Source organism: Rhinolophus sinicus, linkage group LG04 (genome assembly GCF_036562045.2).
Source record: "Rhinolophus sinicus isolate RSC01 linkage group LG04, ASM3656204v1, whole genome shotgun sequence".
NCBI lineage: Eukaryota > Metazoa > Chordata > Mammalia > Chiroptera > Rhinolophidae > Rhinolophus > Rhinolophus sinicus.
Genome location: NC_133754.1, coordinates 170,331,776 through 170,355,377, shown reverse-complemented (window position 1 = coordinate 170,355,377; position 23,602 = coordinate 170,331,776). Strand labels below are relative to the sequence as shown.

The window sequence follows — 23,602 nt, the reverse complement described above, 5'->3', positions numbered from 1 at the left end:
TTCTCACTGAAATTCCAACATTGACCATTAATTTAAAAGACAAAATATACTTATTACCTACAATAGGGAACCCAAGGCTTCCTTCAAACATGCTTCGCTCTAGAATTTCTTTTACTCAAAAAAATCACTCTGATTACTCCAACGGCATTCTGTATAATATACCCCTATCACGTAAAATTGCGGTTATTCACTTGTACCTCTTCTGTCTCCCTTCCTGGACCTTGGGTACCTAGAAGGTAAGGTCGCTTTGTTCATCTATGTATCCTTCAGGCATGGTACACAATAGACCCACCTAAATCTTTGAGGAATGAACAAAAAGTCCAAGTGTCCTGCACAATTACTGATGCAAATCATAAAATAAACAAGATTTTCTTGACGGGACAGAGCAGAGAAAGGCTGCTATATTGCATTTTTGCAGCATACATGCTGGTGCCATCAAGAAGACAAGCCCAATTCCTTAACTATACCTCTGTCCTAATAAAATAGCCCCACAGAAGGTCTAGGCTTCTATATTTGCAATAAAACAACTATTCCATAACCATTTTTATTCTAAATACAGTAAAATACTGTTTACCTAAATGTCCGAGACCTGACTAATGTCAATTCCAGAATTCAGATATCGTAATTCCCAAGGAACATGATGCCTTATATATTGCATAGTGCAGAGAAGTCACTCACACACTTGTAGAATAAATTCATCTTAGCACTTCAAGTGTTAATATGGTTTATTGATATTGGTAAGAAATGAGCTTTAAAAGCATATGTACCCTCAATGGGGAAAGAACCGTCTTTTCAAGTGATACTGGGAAAACTGGATGTCCACATGCAAAAGAATAATGTTGGACCCTCATCTTACACCATATACAAAACTTAACTCAAAATGGACTCCCTAAACCTAAGACCCAAAACTATAAGACTCCTAGAAGAAAACAGGGGAAAAGCCTCATGACATTGGACTAGGCAATGATTTTTTGGATATGACACCAAAAGCACAGGCAACAAAAGCAAAAATAGACAAACAGGACTACATCAAACTTAAAAATTCTGTGCAAAGGACACAATCAGCAGAATTAAAAGGCAACCTAGAGAATGGAAGACAATATTTGCAAATCATACATCTCATAAGGGATTAATATCCAGAGTAGAAAAGAACTCCTACAACTGAACAAGAAAAAAATCAAATACCCTGATTTTAAAATGAACAAAGGATCTGAATAAATATTTCTCCAAAGATGATATACAAATGGGCAACAAGCATAGGGAAAGATGCTCAACATCACTACTCACCTCAGAAATGCAAATCAAAACCACATGAGATCTAACCTCACATCCATTAAAATGCCACTATCAAAAGAATAGAAAATAACACAAGGGTTGGTGAGGATGTAGAGAAGTAAGAATCCTTGTGCACTGTTGGTGGGATTGTAAAATGGTGCAGTTGCAATGAAAAACAGTATAGGAGTTCCTCAAAAAATTAAAAGTAGAATTACCATATGATCCAGCAATCTCACTTCTGGGTATATAGCCAAAAGAAATCAAAACAGGATATCAAGGAGACATCTGCATATCCATGTTCATTGCAGCATTATTCACTATAGCCAAGAGGTAGAAGCAACCCAAGTGTTCACCAATGGATGAACAGATAAAAACAATGTGGTATACACATGCACTGGAATACTATTCAGTCTTTAAAAAGAAAATCTGGTCACATGCCACAACATGGATGAACCCTGAGGACACAGCAGTGCCAGCTGAATTTCTATCATTTGCAAACCAAACTCCTGTCCAGTACACTCCCTGAATCCACTAAGTCAAAACCCTCCCGAACTGCCCCCCGACCCAACCTTCTGCTGCAACAGCCTTCTCCCCAGACTCCGCCGATTGGCTCCGCCCACCCAGTCCCAGCGAGGGGCTCAGTCACAGTGACCTCTCACCACAAATATGGCCCTGCACCTCCTCTGCTTACAATACAACTGGCCTCCCATCACTTCGGAGAAAGCCCTTACTGTTTGCCATTAAGGACCACAATCTGCCTACTACCTACCTTTCCAGCTGCATCGCTCACCAACCCCCTCACACACCATTCCTGCAACCTGACATTGCTAAGCTTTGGCACATGCTGGTTTTTCTGCTCGCATTATTCTTCCTTCCTCTGTCCATTTGTAAAATGTCCAGTTCTCCTTCATTCTCCAGCTCAAACATCATCTCCTTTGGAGAGGCCACCATGCTCCTAAGCATGGACACTCCTTACTTCATTCCCTGTGTGTTATCTTCATAATAGTAGATAGTGCCAGTGCCCCACCTATATGCCCTCACCCTGACCAATTCAGTGCCCATAGTCCCGACTTCCATCTGGCAGCACGTGCATTTCTTGGCCTGACTGCTTCTCCCGGCTGCTGACCCTGCGTTGCTCACCCACGGGGCAGGCTGGAAAGTGCCTGGGGATTCGTGGCCAAACACCCCAGCCAAGCAGCACTCAACCACTGACGGTACTGACAGGCTTGCTTTTTGAAGCCCCCAGCTCCCTGCCCTGGGCTGGGGATAACCCACGTGCATGTTCTCCTCAGGCTCTCAGGGCTCCCCAGGAGAGCCAAGCTCCAGCTCTGCTCAGTGAGAACCAGCTTTGTAACACGCCTTTTACTGGTTGCCTTCCCTTCCCTATCTCACCTTCCTTCACTTCTGCAACTACTGGCAGTGAAGTCCTTTCTCGGGGTCTACTTCTAACGTAATAACACTGAGCATTTTCATAGTATTTACTGTGTGCCAGACCCCATACTAAACACTTATTTAATCTTCAGACCACCCCTGTGAGATAATCCAAAATTGAGATGGGGGGACACGGAGGCATTACAGTAGCCCCCCTTTACCTGTGGGGGTTAAGTTGCACGCCCCCAGTGGCTGTCTGAAACTGCAATTAGGACCAAACACTTTATATACACTGTATTGTTTCCTATACATACACACCTGTGATGAGGTTTAATTTATAAATTAGGCACAGATAAGAGGTTAATAAGTAATAATGCGATAGAACAATTATACTGTACTGTAATATAAGTTATGAGAATGTGGTCTTTCTCTCTGCGCGTCTTACTGTACTCACCCTTTTTGTGTGAGACGAGATGATACGATGCCTGTGTGATGAGATGAAGTGAGGTGCATGATATGTGATGAGATGCAGTGAGGTGAATGATGCAGGCATGGTGACACAGCATTAGGGTCCTACTGACCTTCTGACGCTACGTCAGGAGGAGGATCATCCCGGGTGATCCCGGGTCATGGAGCCATGACGATGTCAATTGTTAGATGTCAGAAATGGGAGATGTTGATAGCTGGGGAGATGTAATATTCTCAGACCTGTGGGTAACTGGAACTGCAGAAGGCAAAACCTCAGATAAGCGGGAAGACTACTGTACAAGGTTAAGAAACTCACCCAAGGCCGCAGAGCTTAGTAAGTACATTTAGCATCTTTCACATTCTATTGCAACCATCTGTGTATGTGTCTCTCTTCTTCACTGGACCATGAACCTCTCAAAGGAGAGACTTTCTTTTTTTAAATCTTTCTCAACGTCCCCAGCATTTAGCACAGAGCTGGGTTCTGAAAAGTGCCTGCACTCTACTACCCAAACATGCCATGTGCTTTTCCTGCCTCTGTGCCTTTTCTCAAATAGGAGTCCTGAAACACTTTCTGCATATCCCTCTTGCCCTGTCCATCTCCGGCACCCCCCAACACACACACACACACACACACACACACACACACACTCACACACACGACAATGATTCCTGAGCCCTGCTGTGGCAGCTGAAACAAGGAATTCTCACATCTGGGAGAAGGCAGATGTGAGACAGCATATGACCCTCTAATATCTGGTAAACAAACCCAATTGCTCATACGTGAATTAGTGTACCCTTGCCAGGCTGTTACTTTAATTTGAGAGACTCTCATTTACCATGAACATCTGTCTTCTTCCCCATAACCTCCACGAATGCTCAATTCTCCCCTTTCCTAAAGACCTCCTTTCAACCCTGTTTTTTCCTTAAGCTACCCTTCTTAACACTACCCTGCCATCACCTCCTGCCTTCCACGTGATTGTCAATATCCACTTTGTCAAAAGTCTGACCTTGATGTCTGCATCTTTCACTCCCATCTCTATTTGATCTGCTGGGGTTATGCATCTATATAACAAAGAAGAGCTTCCCGGGGACACCACCTGTGTCCGGCACTCCTGACTTCAAACTGCATCCTGGGCACCTTTACACTTCCCACCCACACTTGCTTCCCAATCTGTGTTCTCCCTCTCAACAGGGGCGCCAGTCAGCATCAACCTCCTAGACTAGAAAACCAGTCATCCCCCGTGTACCAAAACTAGTCCTCTTTACATTTGCTAATCTTTCTTCTTCTTCCAGACAACAACCCCAACCTAAACCAAGCTAACACCTTCCCAATACACCTCTTGCACTGCCAGTCTCTCTTCATCCCAAGCACTGATCACACATTCCCCTGCTCAAAATGGCTTGTACTCTTTTGCCTACTGCTTAAAGAGGAAAAGCCACCTTCACATCACAGCACTCAAAGCAGGCTACAGGCTCCCCCTGACCTGACTTCCCACCTCATCTCTTACTAATCCCCACATCTCGACTCTCAAAACCCAACTCAGTCCAATTCCAGTGGGCACAGGTCTTTTCCAGCTCAGCAGCTTTGCTCAAGTGACCCCCTCGGCCCATGATGCTTTCCCACCCAGCACGTGACAGCCTCCTCAAACTTCAAGGATCTGGTGAGAACACACTTCTGCCACCTTAACTGATTTTCAGACATACATCCCAACAGTGGGGCTGACCAATAGGAATGAAGGACCCGCTTCTCAATCCTCCCAACATAAAACCATAAAACTCAATTTTCACTTCACATTTTATGGTCAATTTTTTTTTTTTAATTTCAAGTGACAAACCAAGTTGAAAATATTATAAACAAAAAGAGAATTCATGACCTCCTGTAACTAGGAAGCCCAGAGAGCAGGGCTAGCTCGCTTCAGGCATATATGGCATAAGTGCTTCCAGGGACCAAGTAATCTTCAGGGTCGTGCCCCTTTTCCTCTCCAGCTCTACGTTCCTCTCTGGCTTCAGCCAATGGAAGACACTAACGATACGCCAGGACGAGGAGAGAAGCCAGGGCATTTCTCCTCCCTCCCCAACCCCTTCTCTCTGGTGCAGACTGTGTCCCTGGCAGCACTTGCTCCCTCTCCTCTGTGGGGGCTCCCCCTTCCTCTGTGGCCCCAGCGCCCATTGAGCAGCCCTGCCATGGTTCTAATCCCCACAGAAGCTCCTAGAGTCTGCTGACATCACCCCCTCCCACTGACCTGCCAGCCCTGAGGAGGACGGCGGCTTCCTGCTGTTGCTACTCTCTGGGTTAGTCACCTCACGGTCCTCTGCCCGACTGCTCGTGTTTTCCATCACCTGTGTTCCTAATTCCCTGTAGTATAGTCTCTCCGTTTGAGATGCCTACAGTAGTTTCATTTCCTGATCGAACCACAACTGATACAGAAATGGACAAAGACTAGACGAAAATGTACACAGAAAATGTGGAAAGCACAATCTCAAGGAATAAAACCCACCACCACCCCCTCACATTTATGAAAGGCTCACTGAGTATCAGGCACTCCGTTTGAGTGTTTTAGAAATGAACTCACCAGATTTTCATAGCAACCCTGTGATGTAGGCACTTCTGTTACCCCCTTTTTAAGATGAGGAAACTGAGGGTCAGAGAGATAAAAATAATTTGCCGATACAAAGATTGTAACTGGTGGAGCTGGGATGCAAATCCAGACTGACTGGCTCCAGGGTGCACACTCTAAAACACAAAGCCAAGTGAAGAGGGTTTCAAGCAGTGGGGTACTCCACAGGATCGAGTGCTACCGAGAGGCCAGGTAAGATAAGGCCTGTGAGGCATCTACTGGAGTTAGCAATAAGGAAGTCACGAGAGGGGCCTGGAGTAGGAAAGTCAGACACCAGACAGCAGTAGGCTGAGCAGTAAGCCAGAGGTCAGGAAGTAGAGACAAGAGAAGCAAACCTTCCTTTCAAAAAGTTTGGCTGTGAAGAGGAGTCACAAAATCGGACAGGAGATAGAGGAGAAGGGAGAATCACGGCTGAGTTTTCTTTACTCCTGCTTTGTTTTTAGACAGAAGAGCAACTTGAGCATGTTTAAACCTTGATGGGAATGAGCCAGTAGAGAGGGAGTCTGAAGCGGAGTGGGGAAGGAAGGAGGAAAACAGAGCAGGGTCTCCAAGAGGCCAGAGGGGTGGGCCGGATCGGGCAGGAGCAGCTTAGACTCTCTTCTGCAACAGGGGCTTAGAGAGCAAGGATGGCTACAGATTCAGATCATTTTGTAGTTGGGTGAAAGGACGTTCCTTTATGGTGGCTTCTATCTTCTCTGAGCTTGAACACTCCTCAGTAGGAGGAGGGGTGGAGGGTGTGAGGAGCAGAGACAAGCTTCAGGTCGCCACACTGCAGAACGGGAGCCTCCTGGGGAAAGAGCGGAGGGCCCCACACCACTGAGTCCCCAGGTGTGGCTGGCATCCGTGGTTTTACGCGGGCAGGACTTCTCAAGGCACCTTCACACCCGAGGCGCAGGCACAAGACAGGAACAAATGGAATGATCCAGGTTGGGTGTAAAGGAGAGCAAAGGAACTGAGTGAAGGGCAGTGGTGGGAGCAATGGGCGAGATGAGCCAAAGAATCTAAAGGACGTGGGTGAATATAAGAGCTCAGAGAACGGGTGCAGTCAGTTATTACAGGCTGAGTGGAGGGAAAGCCAAGAAAAGATGATATCTGATGGCATTATTTCAGAGCAGGAACAGTTCTAGGTGTTATAATGCAAGGGTGTAGCCATGGCAGAGGGCAACTGAATTGGAAAACGAGGCGAAGGTGACGGGAAATAGTGTCAAGAAACTGAAAGCTTTGGAGATTTGGATGGAATCCCCTGAGATGAGGACATGATTTGAGAAGACAGTAAACTGGGGGTCTCAGCTTTTAATGAATAGGAATGAGGAGAGGGAAGTTAGAAAATGACAGTGGAAGGTCTATAAGGCACATGTTATTTCTGCAGGTCCATTATTCACTGGTTCCTCCTTCTTCTAATAACAGCACCTTGATTTTGCTTTGGAAACCACCTCCTTCCAAGGCACAGAGGAGGCTTCTAAACTCTTAGTAACATTCTATAGCTTAATCTAGGTGGTAGGAACATGAGTGTTCATGTTATTATTCTTTAAAAACTATATAAAAAACTATATAGATACATTTTATTCTTTAGACTATACAGACACATTTTGTATCTTTCCAGATACATGTACTTCGATGAATATTTCACAGTTCAAACAAATAAACAAACATACAAAAACTTCCCTTCTCCACACTCTCTAAAGATAAGGAACTGTTCCAGGTCTGGGCAATCAGTTACAAAGATTGGTTTCGGCGCCTGACCCAATTTAGGGCCCTGAGACACCAGCCCAGAGCTTTTGCTGGAACTATCAGGAAAGAGGTGCTCTCTTTCTGCTGGAGTTGGGAAGCTTGTTTGTATAACATATCCCTCTGCTATCTTGAGAATAAATCTAACACGGAAGAAAGCAGAGCCAAGAAATAGAAAGTGACAGATTCCCAACATCATCTGAATACCTAGTTCCAGCCATTCCTGAAGCCAAAACCCAGAGCTTTGCAGCAACCTGAGCCGGTATTTTTTTCTTTTTTTTCCTTCAGCCAGTTTGCGTTCGGTTTCGGTCCTTTTAACTAGAAAGAAACCTAATTCAGTAGAATAGTCAAATAAAGTATTCTCAGTTCAATAGCCTGTATGATCCTTTTCAACATATAAGACAAACTGCCCTCCTTCTGCTCAAGACCCTGCAGTGGCACTCAAAGTAAAGGTCAAAGTTCTCAGCGTGGCCTACCAGGCCCTATACAATCTGCCGCCACCCTGCCAAGCCCTCGACCTACGACTTTCCATTGCTCACTCTGCCCCAGCCACACTGGCCTATGAGCTATTCCCTGGTGTACTAGGAACATGCCTTCAGGCCTCTGCTTTGGCTGTTCCCTCCACCTGGACACTCCTCCACATATCCACCTGCTAAGTCCCTCACCTCCTTCAAGTCTCTGCTCAAGTTTTCCATAAGGTCTACACACATCCCCTCCCCATGGTCAGTGATGCTGAACACCCCCCTCCCCTCACTGCCCGACCTTTTCTTCCTTCCATGGCATCTATTCCATAATACAGTATGCACTCACTAAATGTACCCAATGAACCCAGGGGGCTTCAACTGGTTGCTTCATCTCAAGTTCCTAGAACAGTGCCTGACTCAGTATACCCTCAAATATTTGCTGAAAGAACAAAAAAGGACATGAGCCTCAAAGGAGCAGGACGTGGTTTGTAAAAGGCAGTGGAGAGGGCCAGCCCGGTGGCTCAGGCAGTTGGAGCTCCATGCTCCTAACTCCGAAGGCTGCCACTTCAATTCCCACATGGGCCAGTGGGGTCTCAATCACAAGGTTGCCGGTTCAACTCCTCGAGTCCCACAAGGGATGGTGGGCTCCGCCCCCTGCAACTAAGATTGAACAAGGCACCTTGAGCTGAGCTGCCTCCCAGATGGCTCAGTTGGTTGGAGCGCAGGTTCTCAACCACAAGGTTGCCAGTTCAATTCCTTGACTCCCGCAAGGGATGGTGGGCTGTGCCCCCTGCAACTAGCAATGGCAACTGGACCTGGAGCTGAGCTGCGCCCTCCGCAACTAAGATTGAAAGGACAACAACTTGACTTGGAAAAAAGTCCTGGAAGTACACACTGTTCCCCAATAAAGTCCTGTTCCCCTTCCCCAATAAAATCTTTTAAAAAAAAGGCAGTGGAGAGAGAGGACACTGACCCCCATCTCCTGATCCTGATATGAGCACAAGAGGAAAAGACACCGACCTCTATTTTGAAGACTTCAGAAGAAGCAGCGACCTAAGGGGACAGGAAGTAGGTGGAAGAGTTCAGTGAAAAGGTTGAGGATGTGGGCAGGGGTGTTAACCACAGGTGGGGCTTTATTGGGATGATGTTGAGTTTTGGGAGGCACAGCAGGAGTTGGACGCTGAGTCAGGGGAGAAGCAACCCAGAGTGGTTTGCAGATGAAAGTGAAAAAGAGAGATGGGCCCAAAGTTTATTTACATTTTAGGTGGAGATGAAGCACATAGTGATAGAAAACCCAGTGACTTTAGCTGACAAAAAGAATTACTCTATCTACCAAGCAACCCTTGGTAGATAGAAAGGATTCCTCCCAGTACTCTATGGTTTGAATGGTTTCAGATTTTGGGGAAGGAGAGACCATCACATATGGTCTCGCCCTCCTTCCCAACACCCCAGAGGCCCTTCAGAAGTGTCTGCTAGATGGAGACACGAGCCTTCCCTGTTCATGGCACCATCTTGGGCTCACAGAAACCAATGCCCTGCACAAAATGTAATAACCCTGCACACTGTGAGCAGCTGGTCACACTCATTCTCCAAGTCCAGAACTGACTGAATCAGGCATCCAGAATCACCACCCTAATGTCCAAAAATGCAAGAGAACAAAAAAATGCAAGAGAACAGGCTTCTTTTCAAAGACAGACCAGAATGCTTAACTTCCCTCCCTGCCCTCCATGCTGGCTGGGCAAGAAAAAGCAGGGCAAAGGGAAGCCTTCCTTCCGCTGGTCCTGATTCACCTCTGTTGCGTGCTAGCTTCTCTCTACAGAAATTTCTCCAGAGTTACGAAAACACATGTGCATGCCAAGATTCAAGGAAAATGTTACTCCCAGTCAGAGAAAGAAATTATATTGCTTTGCCTCTAAGGAAAAGTGGCTTACTATAAATAAGGCCCTTGGGAGTGATGTCATTTGGTTGTTCCTTACTGCTGTAAGGAGACATATTAAATATTCGATAATTAATAATAAGGTCTTCAAGACTCTCTCTCAAAGAACTGTCCTGGTAAAGGCAGCCAGCAGTCATTAGACTTGAGCCTGACTTCCTGCCCATCAACAAGATCTTGGTGGTACGAGGCATTTGTTCTCCCAGTGCTTATTAGTAAGTAAAATGCCCATATTCTGAATCAGGTATCCTCCAAGAGTGGATCATTAAAAAAATATTTAAAATAGCCATCTGTAGTAGCCAGCCTCCGAGATGGCCCCAACGATCCCTAACTTACTGTCCTCGATGGGTTCTGTGACTTTGAGTGAAATTACATATAATGAAACCAATTTTCCCATAGGCTAACTGATAAACAAGAGTTAAGTTTCTACAGCATCTCATCAATGTTACAATGAAACAACATTATTCAAGGATTTGCTGTATTCATACCCTCTCCCCACATTGTGCCAGCATTGGTTTGTGTGAACAATAGAATGTGACAGAGGCATGTCACTTCCAACATTAGATTATATAAGACTGTGGCTTGAGTCTTGGGATCGCTTGCTCTCGTGGATCACTTGCTCTGGGGCAAACCAATTTTATGTCAAGCAGCCAATGGAGAGGAACTAAGGCCTGTCAACAGCTGAGTGGGTGAACTTGGAAGTGCACCTGCCCCAATCCAGCCTTCAGATGACGGCAACCGTAGTCAACAGCTTGATGGCAACCTCATGAAAGACCTGAGTCAGAACAAACCAGCTAAACTACTTCCACATTTTTGACACACAGACACAATTTTCAGGTGCTAAATTTTGGAGTAATTTGTTACACAGCAGTAGATAATTAATTCACTATCCTACACAGCCCTGAGAAGGAAGTCAAAAGATTTAATCTCAGTTCCTAACCTACATGCATGTAGGACAATTTCTCTTTCCACAGAAAGCAACAAATTATTCATTCAGTCATTCAACAATTATATATTGAATGTTAAACATGGGGAAGGTATTTCCAAGTGACATAAGCCTTCATATAGTTCATAATCTATAAAATAAAGAGAAATAATTACAAAGAGCACCCCCCACACACACCTCAAACTGCTCAACCCATTGGTTTTCGTTAGTTTTTTTAAAGCCTTCTTGTTCCTAATGCTTTACGTGTCCCCTCCCCACTCTGCTTTCACAAACTCTCTCAAGAAGGTACATCAAGTACCCCTCCCTAGCTATTCTGAGTGCTCAGTGCAGGCATCCTCATTTTAACTGTACCACATGCCCTCCCATCTAAGGGGGAAAGAAAGTTAGGTCCCCTATTTCCTTCAGTATTAGGACAAGAAGGAATTCGTTTAATATTTTACTGGGAGGAGGAAATCCTGATCACAAGTGTTGAGAACAATTCTAATTTCTGCAATTAGTGGCAACAGCAGCACTGATACAATCACAGCTCAAATCCTGGCCACAGATGAAATGGCGACGGGGGTGGGGGATGCAGCCCCTTACCACTCACTGGACTCTGCTGTCTCTCAAAGCAGCAGAGGGCTTATGCTGCTCTAAGAAAATCAGGAGCTTCTCTCTGCACAAAGAAGGTCAAAGGGCGAGCTTTCTTCCCACCAACCACAAAACCAATCTTTGCCAAACCTAAACAGTGTGGGAGGCCGTCAGAGGTGAATGGAGTCCCAGACAGAAAACCACAACTGAGTCTCCTCGCCCCGCCGGCTGGGGTCTGAGTCAGGTGACTTCTCAGTGCACACAACAAACCTAAACAAAGATCCCTTCCCACATGACAGACGGGGAAGAAGATGACTGGCAGTAAGACCAAGGCTGCCCAGTGCTACCACGGAAAACCATTAACTCTTACTTCTTTGCAGCCCCAGCCAACGCGAGGAGCTACAAGTTACTCTGCAGCTCGGCCTTCAGGGATGCACCTGGAGGAACTTGGGATCCCATCCCAGGTCACAGGCGCCGAGCACTACACACACGCCTCCGGCCCCAACCCCACGCGGGACCCCTCCCCACCAGCTGTCACCAGCTCGCGACCACTCACAGTCGAGCAAGCCTGTCCTCTCTGGTCGCTTCCCATGCGGCTGCGACCCCACGGGGCCCGCAGAAAGGAGACGCTTTTTCCAAAGGATCTAGGGGGCGAGGACACGCCTGTCCCAGGGTAAGGGGCGCCAGGGTGGGCGCGGCCCGGTGCCCAGGGGAGCTTGGGATCCATCATCCTCCCTCAGGAGCGAAAAGAGCCTCCCAAATCCCCAGCTAAGCGCACCCCACCTTGTCGCCGAAGCTGCGGGCCATCAGCAGGTCCGGGCTGGGCGTGCTGTCGCCACCCACGGCCTCCTCGCTGCTGGAGCCGGCCAGTGGGTGCGGAAGGTCACGCAGAGAGTGGGGCCCGGTGGACTGCAGGGCCTTGGGGAGCCCGCCCGACATGGCGTGCACCGCTCGGGACGCGCAGCCGCCGCTTCCTCCTGCTGCCAGCCTCGGCGGGATCCCCCAGCGCCCTGACCCAGGCCCCGCTCCGCCGCAGTTCCGTCGGAGGCCCTGCACCGGCCCGGCTGGGAGCCGCCTCCGCCTCTGCCACCCGCCGGCTCGTCTCTGCCCGCGCTGGGCAGGGCTGCTCCGCGTCGCGCGCCCCCGCTCCGCGCCCGAGCCAGCGCCGGTCCCGCTCGCACCCTGGCCCCCTGCTATCAGCCAGCTCCGCCACGCCGCCCAGCCCGCTGGCGGCCCCGCCCCCGCAGCGCCCCGCCGCCCTGGGGTAGGGAGACCGGTGGGGGGAGTGGGGGGGCGGGAGGAGAGGAGGCGGGCAGCTCCGCCCCGCCCGCCGCCCCGCAGGAAGTGCGCCCGGAGCCCTCCGCAGCTGTCCTCTTAACGTCCAACCTCGTCTCGGAGAGGCCGGCCTTATGGAGGCTGCGCTCTGTCCCCAGAGCAAATGTTTAACGGAAATCAGAGATGGAAAAAGACGTTAGAGGATCGTGTTCCATTCCACTCGCGTTTACTGATGCGCCCACGGGCAGCCACTCGGGGCTGGGGGCTTTGGGATACGCACGTGGGTTGGGATCTTACGGCCTCTATAATATTATAACTGAAAATGGAAGGAATTACGACGCATAGTGTAAGAATGGCATAAAAGGCTATGAGGCCAGAGGAGATAGCGAACAAGGAGACAGTGTGGGGTTTCTTCAGATGCACGCTGACATGCCCGTGCCATCTTGCCTCTACAGCTACGCCGGGTTTATGTAAGGTTGAGCCTCCAAAGACAGACAGCATCAGTAAACAGAGGGCGTGCTACTAATGATACGACTCAAATTCATACCTCGACTGGACTGCCTTTTGAAAGAGGTTTAAGTTGATTTTCATGGTTTTGTGCTTCCTTTCCGGGCCTTTGGCTGAGCTGGAGTCTCAGCTTTATTTGCTAGCAGAGGGGAGATAGTCGAGTCGTTACTTCAGCTCTTTGGCGTGGAAGTTCACCTTTTTCCACCTTAACTGTCTGTGCAGCTTTTGTTCTTAGGGCCAAGTCAGTAGAGGTCACCAGTCCGCGCAAGAACAGATGGATGTGAACAAAGTAATAGGTCGCGTGGCTCATTGTGAAGGAGTACCTTTCCTGCTACCTATTCCCACAGTCTATACGTTTGTCCCATTTCACCTGACAAGTCTTAAAGTTGGGATTCACTGTGGTCTCCACCACAGTTTAATCTAGAAACAAGTGACACTTCATCAAGCAGGAGGAGAATGCAGAGAGTTGAAGCTGACCCAAAACATCACTTGGAGACTCACTGAGCTTCAAAGACCTTATTTTCCCTGGTGTAATTCATTGAGGTGTAGTCCTCATGTCATCGTCCTTTATCTCCCCCACATGTGTCTGCCTTGGTTCCAGAGAACAGGATTCACAGGGGCTCTGGGAACAATGTAAATGCTGCATCTACCTCACAGGAATGCCAATGTTCGGTCCTCTCGGAGTTGGGTAAAATTAATAATACTTTTATACTCAAGGACTGCTTATAACGACTATAGACCTATTCACTGTTCTTCTGATTGGCATTAAAATAAATAGCATGAATACCGTATAGAGTGTGCTAGGGATGGATAGCAGAGGTATTTCTTATTGAAGGGCGTTATGTTAACAACCAGGTTGCCTTAACATAATAGAGATGTTATTATAAGACTCCACCCAGCTTTCTCTTCAGGACACCAGGACAGTGAAAAGTAAACCACATTTGAATTCCTCCTGAGTCACCACACGTGGGTGACCATGAGCAAGTTGCCTAACCGTCATGAGCCTGCTTTCTAACCTAAAAGGGAGGAGGACAGGGAGCAGGTAATGATATTTACCTTAGGTGGTGGGTGTGAGAGTGAAATAGCTTTCCCTAACACTCCTTGCAAAACGCTGACACGGAACAGATGTTAATTCACTTCTTTTCCCTCTCTGTTGGGTTTTCTCTACCCTTCTTATGAAAAGAAAATCCTAAAGTTTTCATAATTAAACACGCTGCTCTCCAAACCTCTATTTGCTCAGTGTGGGTCTGAGTACCATTTTTCTATGCCCCTACCCAAAACAAAACAAAAACAAACAAACAAAAAACCCCCCCAGAGTTCCTAAAAGGCAATATGGAACAGTTTATTTATTTTCCAATTTCCCGTCGGTCAGTGGCATCTGGCCGCAATGATCCAGTGGGTAGTCATCACAACTAAAGAAAGTGGACTTCTATGGAAAACATTTTGGTATAAAGTTTCCACCATTCAAATTTAGCCCAGGACTGCCTATTCATATTCACCATTTCCTGTTGTATTTCAGTGTTCCTTGTGGTGGGAAACTGTCACTGAAATAACGTTAAAAGTATCTCAGAGTATGTGGCTGTAATTCTACTAAAAATTTTCAAAGCAACATGGTAGTGAGGAAGAAATGTGCAGGTTTTATATCAGAGAAGCTTGTAGTGTTTGGTGGAATTTGTGGAGGTAAGCTTGGATTTTTAGGGCTGAGCTCTGAGGAAGAACACAGTGGATGTATGTGTATGGGGGCACGGGGAGCTGCCATCAGAACCCCAGAACACAGCATGGGGCCTTCCCCCATCTGTAGGCAACCCTGGGCACTTCAGCTGGTGCCTTTTGGGAGACAGCGCCATCGGCCTCAGAATTTCCTAAATTTGCCATGCTAGAATCCTGTAAACCTCACTAGAAAGTTTGTGAGGACTTTACATGAGCACCCAGATCTCAGAAACAAAGCAGTGCCACAAGGGAGCATTCTCTGTTTCTGTCCCCTGGTACAGCATGTGCTTAGGCCGTATTCATGTTTGTGTTAGCTGCTTACCCTCTTCTGGTTTTTAATACAATCATAGCTTTATTCTATATGGCATCCCAAGCTCTGCCTCAAAATAACACCAGCACTTCTGAAGTGGACGGCTGATGAGGACAAAGGAGGTTTTCAAAGAGCATTCATGGTAACATGGAGAAAGCCACAGAGGGCTGTCTCAAATAAGAGGGGCAACTGAAAAGGCACTGTTGCCAACAGACAAAATTGTGTGAACCATTTAATTCAGTCAACAATGTCCCAGGAAAAAGCAAAAGCCAGTAGGTCCACTTGAGGCCAGGATCTGAAGAGTTTTACAAACAAGAAATTGGACCTTGCCCCAGAACCAGCAGAGAAGTTTGTGGGCAAACGATAGGATCATTTTATCTTTCCATGTCAAAGTACCTGGCCCCAAAAGCATGGAGATTCTCTGCAATGTGTAACACATCAGATCGTAGACTGATGTGAGTTTGTTAAAATGCAAATTTCTAGACCCCCATCTAAGAGATTGATTCTGGGAAGGGGCCTGGAATCTGCATTTTTTAACAATCTCCTAGCTGGCGCTCGTGCTATGCAGCTCTATGGACTGTACTTTGAGAAGCACTTTCTCAGAGCTCTGCCCATTTCTCTCAACCATAAATTGACATTCCAAACCTCCTTTTGTAAATAGTATTTTAGGTGCTTACTTTGGAGAAATTTCCTGTTGGCTGAAATGTTGCGTAATAGACAAACTTCTCTTACAAAATGCTATTACAGGGTCCTTTACCCTAAACTTTTATGGTTATTTTTATTGACGATCTACCAGGTACTTAAAGTTTGGGAGCAGGGCTAAGATGAACTAAACTATCTGTTGACAGAGTCATTTCTAGTGCTAGCTGTGAAGTGCCTCACAATGGAGTGGGTATTTTCCAGAGCCCCGGAAACTTCCTTGGCTGGCCCTGAGGGCCACTAGTACCTGGGCCTCATCTGGCCATAGAAATGTGATTCACGACCATCACAAGGGACACCTGCTACCTGGCTTTCTTCACAAGCAGGCTGACAAGTACTGGAAACCCTGGCCCTGCGTCTTATTAGCAGTGAATCTTTGGATAGGATGAAAAACCTATTTACTGGCTGTGTGCTCCGTGATGGTGTTTGGGTCCATCACTAGGAACCATCTTTAAAAGGCACCTAGAAGATGAACATTCAGATATCATATGACCCAGCAGTCCCACTCCCAGAACACAACAGAAATGCATGTGTATATTCATCAAAGATGGATTCAAGAATCTCAACAGCAGCACTCTTTGTAAGTTCACGTAAAAAAAAAAGCATCTAGTGTGGGCCTCTCATTTCATAAATGAGGAAGCTGAGACCCAGAGACATCAAGTAACTTGCTCAAGGCCAAGCAGCTAGTGCTAATGCTACTCCCTTCCATGTGGATGCATAGTGAGTCACCTGTGGGTTTGGGGAATACTAGTTTAGGTAAAGCCAAAGGTAAAGGAGAGAGGAAATAAGAGAGAGACAGAGAGAGGTGCCAGCAACTATTATTTGCCTACCAGTCATTTGCTGCCTTTCACTGTTTGTTGTCCTGCTTTTCACTGTTTGTTGTCCTGTCTCTCTTCCTCTCTCTCCCTTCACTGGTCTTGGGAGGACCTGATGCCTGGGGCTGTTACAGCCATCTTGTGGCCAAGAGTGGAGACATTCCCAATACCCTAAGGATAGTGGAGTGGAGAAATGGAAAAAGCCTGTGTCCTTGATGGCCTCTTTGAGCCACTGCATCTAGTAACTCCAGACTTTTTTAATACATTTTATTGGGGAACAGTGTGTTTCTCCAGAGCCCATTGGTTCCAAGCCGTCGTCCTTCAGTCTAGTTGTGGAGGGTGCAGCCCACTGGCCTCTGTGGGACTCGAACTGGCAACTCTGTTGTTCGGAGCTCACGCTCTAACCAATTGAGCCACCCGGCCACCCCCAAATTTCTTAAATGAGCAATAAACACCCCTGTGGTCTCAGGCAGTTTAATTGGGGGCCCTGTAACATGCAGCTGACTCATCCCTAGGGATTCAGAAGCTGCGTAAAACAAACAGGCAGGAGGAAGTCTGAGAGTTCCCCTTTGTGGGTAGCAACATTCTCAACAGCAGGACCGTCCTTCTATAACATGCATTCTCAAAAGGGGAAACACCGCCCCCAAGGGGGTGAAAATTGGTTCTTGAGGTGGGTGTGGGACAAAAAAAGTCTTAGATACTACGATGGCTTGTGGCCCTCCAAAGCTACAGGGTAAAATCTCATCCCTTAGTATTTAAATTCTCTTTTAGGGAAAATTTAAACCTAGTAAACTTTTCCCATTACAGGCTATGGTAAGAAAAAGAAAACAGTTAAGAAACTGCTCTTTAAAGATGCAGGAAAAGCTCTAAAGCAGGAGGAACAGAGTTCCTGCGTCCTAAGGCAGAGCTTCTGGGCCTTCCCAAAGCCTCTGAATTCCACCAGCAGATCCTGGCCCCAGCTTCTACCACTGTGGTAGCTCCAGCCAAGCCCACTCTGGCCAGCCCCTCCTGTGCTCTGTAACCCAGGCCATAAAGGACTGCAGGCTCGCGGGCTCATCCTCATCGTCCAGAGGTAGTGAGACTGTACAAGCACCAGGCCTTGTCTTTCTGTATAACCCGTGGGCAGTGTGACCAGACGGTGCTGGGGGCACAGCAAGAAAACTACACTCAGTCCCCAGATCATAGATCCAGGTAAGGCGACTTGCTAAACAGGGTTCCCCTGACACCCCCAGCTACATGATAAGGTAAGGAATTATGCTGAAGTTTCAGGATTCTCTGATTGGCACAGCAGGAGGCTTGGTGTTCCCTGTGCCCCTTCTTGGGGCCTCCTGGGATACGGCACGCAGCACACTGTCACCACCACTCATGGAGAAAATGGGACATACAGGAAGCTGCACTCAATTCACACCCATTAAGCTGAATCTCTCTGCTTGCCAGAATGGTAGCCTTTGAGTTTAAGCCAACACACTGAAACGTGGAGAAGTTTTATCTGTTGAAATGTTCATTTTTTCCCAAAATCAAACCCAGTCCTCTGCAAGATTTAGACCAAGGCCACACGAGAAGGAAGGTTTGTTCAACTCCACGTTTCTAGTGTGCACGGTGTTTCTCGGCTCATCCTTGTGAGGCTGTCAGTCTCATTCAACTGATTGTCATTCAGTCAGGAAAAGCTATATTCTTCCTAGGAAAAGCCACACAGCCGGTCCCTCAGGGTGGGATCTTAGGAGGTTATTGACGATACAAGTAATTTAACACCAAAATAAGAGCAGAATCCTAGCCTCATCTTGACCACCGGATTTCTGTACAGCCTCAGAATTAAGATCTGCTTTGCTGACTTCAGTCCATCCATCAGCCCCAGGACTACCCAGGACCCCCTGGCGTGTTGGTACACAGGTATATGGCCAGTACTGTCTGGGGATCAGGAAACTTAAGGGGACGCCAGAAACTATAATGCATCATGTCACTGTTCCCTTAAAAAAAAAAAAAAAAGGAACACATGCTACAAAATCATAATTCGATATATTAGTATAATTCCTAACAGTATTTTTTAAAGCTACTCTCATCTAGAGAGCTCCTGTATTCTTCCTAAAGTAGAGGATGCCCTTTCTATTTGATGATATTGCTGCTGCTGGTCTCCCATCCCATGGATAGGAGAGGCTACACATTGTCCACTCCTTCCAAATGGGTCCCAGGGGGCCTTGGGCTAGTTGGGCAGTGAACGACGGTGGAAGGAATCTCTCTCACCTGCAGCCTCAGGTAGTACAGAAATCAAGAGATTGTGTGGGGTTGAGTAAAATGAGGAGCCAAGATCAAAACACCAGGGTAAGAGGTCTGAATTGGTCACTAAAGCAAGGGGAGGGTGGTCAAAGCCAAGTGTCAACGGTGAAGAAATAAGCCTTCTGGGGATCCTGAGCAGCATCTTGGGGGTTGGTTGGGGATGGGGGATGTCACTGCGAACCACTGTGCTTGCTGGGGTGGGTTGCATGGAATGGCCCACACAGCCCGAATCAGCCGTTCTGGAAGGCTGCTCTGAGCTAGCAGGGGGATGTGGACAGAGGAAAGAACTCAAAATTCTTTTCTGACCCACCCACATAATTGGTTCAAAGTAAGCACTAGGTTGTAGAGACACCAACTCTTATTTTCAGAAGGCTGGATGCTTTCTTGGCCTCGATAGACTCCCTCAGGAAGGATGTGGCTGGCAAAAGTATCTCCCCTCCCTCTTAATGTATACTTTTTATTTTAGAATACGTCTAGATTTATGGAAAAATTGCAAAGATAATAACGAGTTTTCATATATTCCTCACTCAGCATCCCCTATTGTTAGCATCCTATGTCATTATGGTACATTTGTTAGAACTAAGGAGCCAACACTAGTACGTTACTATTAACTAAACTGTCTTCTTTATTGGATTGAATTAGTGTTTCCCTAATGTTCTTTTTCTGTTACAGAATCTCACATCCAGGATACCGCATTGCATTTCATAGTCATGTCTTGTAGTCTCCTCTGGTCTGTGGCAGTTTCTCAGGCTTTTCTTGTTTATGATGACCCTGACAGTTTTGAGTAGTATTGATCAGGCGTTTTATAGAATGCCCCTCAATGGGTTTGTCTGGTGTTCTTCTCAGGGTTAGACTCAGATTATGAGTTGTGGGAGGAAGACCGCAGAGCTGAAGTGCCATTCTCATCACCTCATGTCAAGGGTACATACTATCCACATGATTTCTCACCAGGATGTGAACCTTGATTACCTGGCCGAGGTTCTGCTCACCAGGTTTCTTCACTGTACTTACTCCTCTCCCCCACTTCCCGTACCGTCCTCTCTGGAAGCACATTGCTAAGCGCAGTCTGGTTCCTTTCTGACGGTTGCCGTTTGGACCCCATTTTCAACTCTTTATTTGAAAGAGGAAGTTCTCTGGTCAAGGTAGGTCTCGAAGCATCATGTAAACATATAACATATGCCCTGGAGCAACCACACCGGGCTGATCAGGACTCTGCCTTTTTAGGGTGCTCCTCTTCCTTGCTCTGGCCCTTTGGGCCTGGCCCCCAAGTTTGAGAACAGAAACTTCTCCCTCATTAGATATAGTAATTTCTCGAAATCTAGTTAAGAAGTGGGGGTCTACCTGCTTAGACGGTAGAAGAGGATTGAGGATACATTCCAGATAAATTAAAGATGTAAATGTAAAAAAATATTAGAGCAGAATATTTAAATAACCTTAGCGGGAGTGGAGACCTTAAGCCACACTGGAAAGTGGAAACCTAAAAGCTGGAAAAGAAAATATAGAGATATTTGACTATAGGAAAGTTAAGGAAATTTGATACTAAAAATATCACCTGTCAAAAGACAAATTGTGATGGGGAATTGAGGGTGATAGCTAAAGGGTACAGGATTCCTTTTGGGGGTGATTAAGTACTTTAAAATTGATTACAAAGATGGTTGCACAACTCTGTGACTATATTAACAGCCATTGAATTGTATACTTTAAATGAATAACTTGATGGACATGATAATTAGCTTGATTGTGATAATCAATTCACAAAGTATATGGATATCAAAACATTGCACTGTACACCTTAGGTATATACAATTTTTATTTGTCAATTATCTCAATAAAACTGGAAAAATAATATAAATAAATAGGTGAATTGTATGGTCTGTGAGTTAGATTGCAATAACACTGTCACCAAAAAAAGACAAAGGATAATCTAGAGAAAATCATTTAGAACACAATGACCCACTATGTATTAATATACTTAATACACACACCCCCTACAAATTAATAAGAATCCATCAAAAAACAGACAAAGGGATATGGCTAGTCAATTCAAAGATGAAATACAAATGGCCAATATATATGTGGAAAAAATGTTCAGTCTCACTAGAGATCTATGAAATGTCAACAAAAGTAAAAAGATACAATTTTTGCTTGTCCTGCTGGCAAATAGTGAAAGATCAATAAATTATAACCAGGTGAGGATTCATGCTTTCTGAGACCTAAACTTTAAACAATTTGGGGGCCTTTTTCAAGTAAAAGAACTCAAAATTTCAAATATAAAACTTTGTACAAAGGTGAATATTTAGAATGAGAAAATAAATCATCACGATTATAAGTTTTATGAAACCAATATCACAAAAATTTTTTAGATTATTTATTAACTGCCTGACACACCTCTGCAATACTATTTTTTCATAGTCTTTGGATGCATATTCTCTAAGAACGTCTTCATTAGACAACTATTTTATAATACTATTTTGTATAGAGAGACTAGGAAGATAATGAAGGTTTTCTTCTAGTACAGCTGACTGAAATTTATTTTTTTATCACTGATAGTTTAGATAAGTTTCTTTCACCTTCAAATTCGTTGTTGGGAATGTGTTAAGATCCAATCTGATATGTTGGCAGGCAGAAAACATGTGGCTTACCACCAAACATACCTGCTGTTTGTAGAACTGCTACAGATTTTTAGCCTATGAACCCAGGAATTCTTATTCTGTTTCAGGTTAAGTTCCACCAAAAAAAAACACGGATGGTGAATTTATAATTGTATATACTGCTTTATCAAGGATATTCCCAATAGGAGAGAACTTCTGGTTTTGCCAACTCATCAATGAGAATGGAATCATTTGCTTACAATTCTGTAACTGACCATCAGAAGAAATTTCTACAGACCAGCTTCTGGCTCCACACATTTCAAATTCTGTTTCTCCTCTAGTACCCTAAAGATCTGGTGCCAGGTGTTGTAAGACCAGTTCATTTCACAATGTCACCTCTGGCCCTGCATCTTCACAGGAGTATACCCAGAAGCTATTCCTCCACCAGGATGTCTAGCAATGACCCCACTCCAACTGTACACAGAAGTGACAGTGAACCTGCTAAATACATCCTGCTAAAACTAAACTGCATCCCAATTCAACTTTCAAAAATGCCTGCAGCCACTCCAAGGCCATCCAGTTCAAGAAGTGTGAACAGAGGAGAATTCGTAGTGGAAAGACACAGGTGTCTTAACTGGTTGTAGATAAAATAACTTACTTTTTCAAATACGACAAAAATAATGACCCTGTGAAAACATTGCCAAGACTTCTCCCAAGGCCTAGAGGGGTGGGTGGGGGGGTGTTGACAGGGTAGGGATACACGTTCAAGTAAGGGTCCCTGAAATTTATGTTTCATCAGCTTCATGTGAAATCTACCTCCTCATCCACGGTTAGTGAGGGTACCGGGAAATAGGTGCTTTCAGTGCTGGCACAAACACGTAGTGCTATCAAAATCAAAGCACTATTACCTAAGGCTGTATGTGCAATGATGTTTATTGCAGCATTGTTTGCAGAGGCAGAGGGTGAAAATAACCTACATATATATCACTAGGGAAAAGGTTGAACAAATTATAGCACATCTACCCTATATTATGCAGCAATAAAAGACAAATTAGAGCTTCATGTACTGAGAGGTCTAAGATAAATTAAGAAAGCAAGTGGTGAAGTAATATGTATAGTGGGATCACTGTATATGAATGTATATGTATATATATATACATATATGAATGTATATGTTTATACAAGAATAGGAAAATGCATCAGACTGTTAGGGTTTTTGACTCCGGGTAAGGGGGCAGCAGGGCAGGGGCAGACAAGATTAACAGTTTCTTTCTACAACTTCATATTGTTTACTTTCACACATTACAATACCCATTTATTTCTTCTGTAATTTAAATATTCTAATAAGGAAAAAATTTAAATCATAGCACATGAAACATCTGAGTTAAACATATTTACAATTCCTCCTACTGCTTTTCCAAGGTAAGCAATATTATGTGTCAGTCAACCTTTGGCTTGCCTTTCTCCACTCCTAGGTGATAGGATTCTAAAAAGAACTTTAGGAAATCTCCACTGCACCCCAATTAACAGTCCATAGCACTTAAAAAAATTCGTATGACAGGTGTCACTTTCTATTTTAAATTACATTTCTATGCTACTCAGTAGCAACAGGACAATTTTCAGGCACAATCCTAGACTTCCCCCTGCAGGTACGCCCCACACCTCTCCTCCACTTACAGACAGACTCCTTTTCATCCTCCCTCATTTTTATCAGATCTGAGACATGTGTTAACAAGCAAGGTTCAATTTATGTCATATTCTTTGAGGTGCACTATAGAAGCATTTCCAATTTTAGAAAAAAATTTTGATTTTACTTAATTAGAATACTTTTACATTTCAGAATTATGTCTCTTTGCTGTTCCCTTTAAATATAATGTGTGTTTTTACCTTGAGCTGGTATGTGTTCTCAGCATCTTTATTTTGATGACCTTACAAGTTTTCTTAATATTCTTTTTTTTTTTAATTAAAGTTTATTGGGGTGACAATGGTTAGTAAAGTAAAAGTTTTCTTAATATTCTGAATACATTCTGAATATAAAGTATAACATA

General features: G+C 45.3%; 1 protein-coding gene across 9 annotated transcripts in view; it reads right to left on the bottom strand.

The window, feature by feature from the left end:
* Positions 1-23,602, bottom strand: part of SNX30 (sorting nexin family member 30) — a 179,963-nt gene that overhangs the window by 148,886 nt on the left and 7,475 nt on the right. For 3 of the 9 annotated variants that reach the window (XR_012495895.1, XM_074330843.1, XM_019749541.2), the window contains exon 1: positions 12,157-12,709. The exons of 1 other annotated variant lie outside the window; for it this stretch is intronic. Coding sequence is in view for 6 of the 8 variants with exons in the window: in XM_074330843.1 (XP_074186944.1) it covers positions 12,157-12,312 (156 nt within the window). In the remaining 2 variants the exon portion in view is untranslated. Of the gene's footprint in view, positions 1-3,100; positions 3,344-12,156; positions 12,710-23,602 lie in introns of those variants that run through there. 5 more of the 9 variants (XR_012495894.1, XM_074330841.1, XM_019749538.2 and 2 more) reach the window with 3 other exon arrangements.